Here is a 2,923-nt window from a genome sequence, read left to right as displayed (position 1 = left end):
ATGCTTTTGGATAATCTCTTTGTTTGAAACCCTAACTGCCATGGTTCAATTATCCAGGGATTCTTGAAAGCACACTAACTACCTACTATGAAGTAGTCATACCAACTAACTACTGATCATATTATTCTATCCATATATACCTAGTGTTGATTCAGTCAGAAAAAACGAGGCATGCCGCGCCACTAAAGCCGTCAAACATTAATCAAATTATATTTGATCAGCTGGCCGGTAGGCAGAGATCATGTCAAGTTTCAAAAATAAGTAGGAGTCGGCCGGCCTTAATATCGGACGCACAAGGTGCCTAGCTTTGTCGACCTTCTCTTCCTTATTTAATTTGCTCCACTAATATGCTAAACATAAGAACACCGCTCAACCTATCGCTAGAGTCTTCCGGTTGCTCAATTACTAGTGCACTAAGCCGTTCTGCTTATTTCTCCTTGGGGTAATGCTAAAGAATATCACAAGAAACTGGAATGAACCAGATCTGGCAGATTAATCATGTGTACGTCTTTTCTGACTCATTTAGTTTATTTGGTCACCCAAAAACATGAGTCGATAACACCAGGAAAAAAAAATAGCCACAGCCTGATCTGGCACACTTCTCTTTTATTGCTGGAAAATTCTCCATTTTATTCATCAATTTCTTTACAGCACAAAGAACCACACAAATAACATAAATTACATCCAAGCCCGTAGACCCTCTATTCACCAATTGGCACACTACTGGCTTACATGTCACGGGCTCGAGCCAATCGAGTTTACAAATTTATTAATTTACTGTAACATAACTAATCTGGTCTCAACGCACTTAACTTCATTGAAGATGGACGACGTACATGGATGGAGATCATCGGCGTGTGCTTGAAGCAGTTGGACGTGTGGGAGCGGCATGACTACGACTTGTCGTTGCGGACAAGGGTGGGGCCCTCGTCCTAGCCGTTCTTGAGGTCGGCGCACCAGGCTGCAGTGTCGTCGACTGGTTTGAGGCCATCGCTGCTCTAGTTGACGTTCTGGAGGTCGTGGATGGAGCGACTCTTGTTGACATTCTTGAGGTCGCAGAAGGAGCCACCGCTGCTGATGCTGCTGACATTCTTGAGGCCGCGTATGGATTTGCCGTTGTTGACGTTCTTGAGGTTGCGGGCAGATTTGTCTTCGTTGACGTTCTTGAGGTTGCATACGGATTTGCAGTTGTTGAAGTTCTTGAGGCCGCATACGAATTTGCCGTCGTTGAAGTTCTTGAGGTCACCTGTGGATTTGCCGTTGTTGGCGGTCTTGAGTTAGCGGGTCTTGAATTAGCGGGTTGAGCCGACGTTGCTGATGTTCTTGACGTGGTGGAAGAAGCCACCCTTGTTGACGATCTTGAGGCTGCAGGTATAGCCACCCTTGGTGAAGTTGTTGAGGCCACCAGCGGAGCCACTGTTCTTGATGACGGTGTAGTCGCCGGCGTTGGTGTTCTTGGGGTTGTGGGCAGACCCGCCGGTGACCTCGCCTTCTTCTGACCAAGAAACCTTCCTGGCAACATGACGCGATTTAGATCTTCTTTCTTTTCTTCTTCGAAATGAGGTGAGCTGAGATGAGTGAGGTGGATGTGGTGTTTGCTTTGCTTTGCTCCTGTTGGGTTGAGGAATCCTGCATTGATGGCAATGTATATATAGGAGCATAATGGGTTGTTGGCATGTTCGACCGGTCAGTCTCTTTTGTTTTGTTGGAAGTAGATATGCATATTGAATGTATGCATTAGTTACTGATTGACGGATGGATGGATGGATGCGGTTGGTCAATGGTCATGGTCGTCGCCGCGTCGGTCTTCCTTTCTTATACATCAGAATTAGCGTTAGGGGGAGATTAGGAAATAGACAACTAATAGAGTAAAGGATAAATTGTAATTACATACAAAATTATAAACAACATACATGATGTGGTGATCCATCTGCGTGCCGACTCGATCGGGGATTGTGCACAAGTCATGATTGTTGAAATTTGGTCTGTTAGTGATGGTCAATCACGGATGGTTGTTTCCTTTGCTGTAAGTGTACCTATACCGCATGCATGCAGTAGTACAAGTGGCGATCCATCTTGTCCCTTGTTAACAAGCAGTGGCTCGGTCGAAGAGCATAGGGCATGCCACGAGTCGTCAACTATATATTAGTCAACTTATACTTTATTAGGCAGGTAGGCTTAGACCATGTCAAGATTCAAGAAAGAATGTTGCCTTCCTCGGCTCTTCCTATCCTAATTAATTTGGTCCTCGAGGTACCATTGCATTGCTATGGCCACAAGTATTGGAGTAAGTTAAGCATGTGAAACATGTGCCAGCTTCTGTCGATCGGTGGGACGCTGTAGGTGTTAGATTCACCGGAGTCTTGCCACTACGTAGTCTATTTTTTTTTCTTTCCGAAACAACCACTACGTAGTCTAGCCTCTGATTTGGCACTCGAACTCAGCTGGCCACATTTTTTTTCAAGAAACATACAATCTATTCATCTTCAATCATGGGAGTACAAAGAACAACAAAGGCAATAAAAATTACAACCATGTTCATGGACCACCTAGCGACGACTATAAGCACTAGAGCGAGCCAAAGGCGCGCCGCCGTCGTCATCCCTTCCTCACCGGAGCCGGGCAAACCTTGTTGTAGTAGACAGTCGAAAGGTCGTTGTGCTAAGGCCCCATAGGACCATCACACCAGAGTAGCAACCATCGTCGATGAAGAAAATCGTAGATCAGAAGGATCAAACCTGTAAATACCTAAACAAAGGCGAACAAAGACCAGATCCAAATAGATCCACCGAAGATCAGCACCGACCGAACCCCGCAAGATCCGACGGAGACAAAACTCCACACGCCCTCAGCTGGCCACATGACTCTTCCAGTCACCGAACCGCCAACACAATCGCCACGGTGATCACAAATAATGCAGGCT

At 45.8% G+C, this 2,923-nt stretch overlaps 1 protein-coding gene across 1 annotated transcript; it reads right to left on the bottom strand.

The window, feature by feature from the left end:
- Positions 1–626: 626 nt before the first annotated feature.
- On the bottom strand, positions 627–1,581 carry LOC119335662 (cell wall protein DAN4-like). Its single transcript, XM_037607762.1, has one exon. The coding sequence runs from the start codon at positions 1,520–1,522 to the stop codon at positions 848–850; it is 675 nt and encodes a 224-aa protein (XP_037463659.1). The 5' UTR covers positions 1,523–1,581; the 3' UTR covers positions 627–847.
- Positions 1,582–2,923: the final 1,342 nt, after the last annotated feature.

This window comes from Triticum dicoccoides, chromosome 7B (genome assembly GCF_002162155.2).
Source record: "Triticum dicoccoides isolate Atlit2015 ecotype Zavitan chromosome 7B, WEW_v2.0, whole genome shotgun sequence".
Classification (NCBI taxonomy): domain Eukaryota; kingdom Viridiplantae; phylum Streptophyta; class Magnoliopsida; order Poales; family Poaceae; genus Triticum; species Triticum dicoccoides.
The sequence above is the reverse complement of the archived record's forward strand: the minus strand, read 5'-3'. Positions and strand labels throughout refer to the sequence as shown.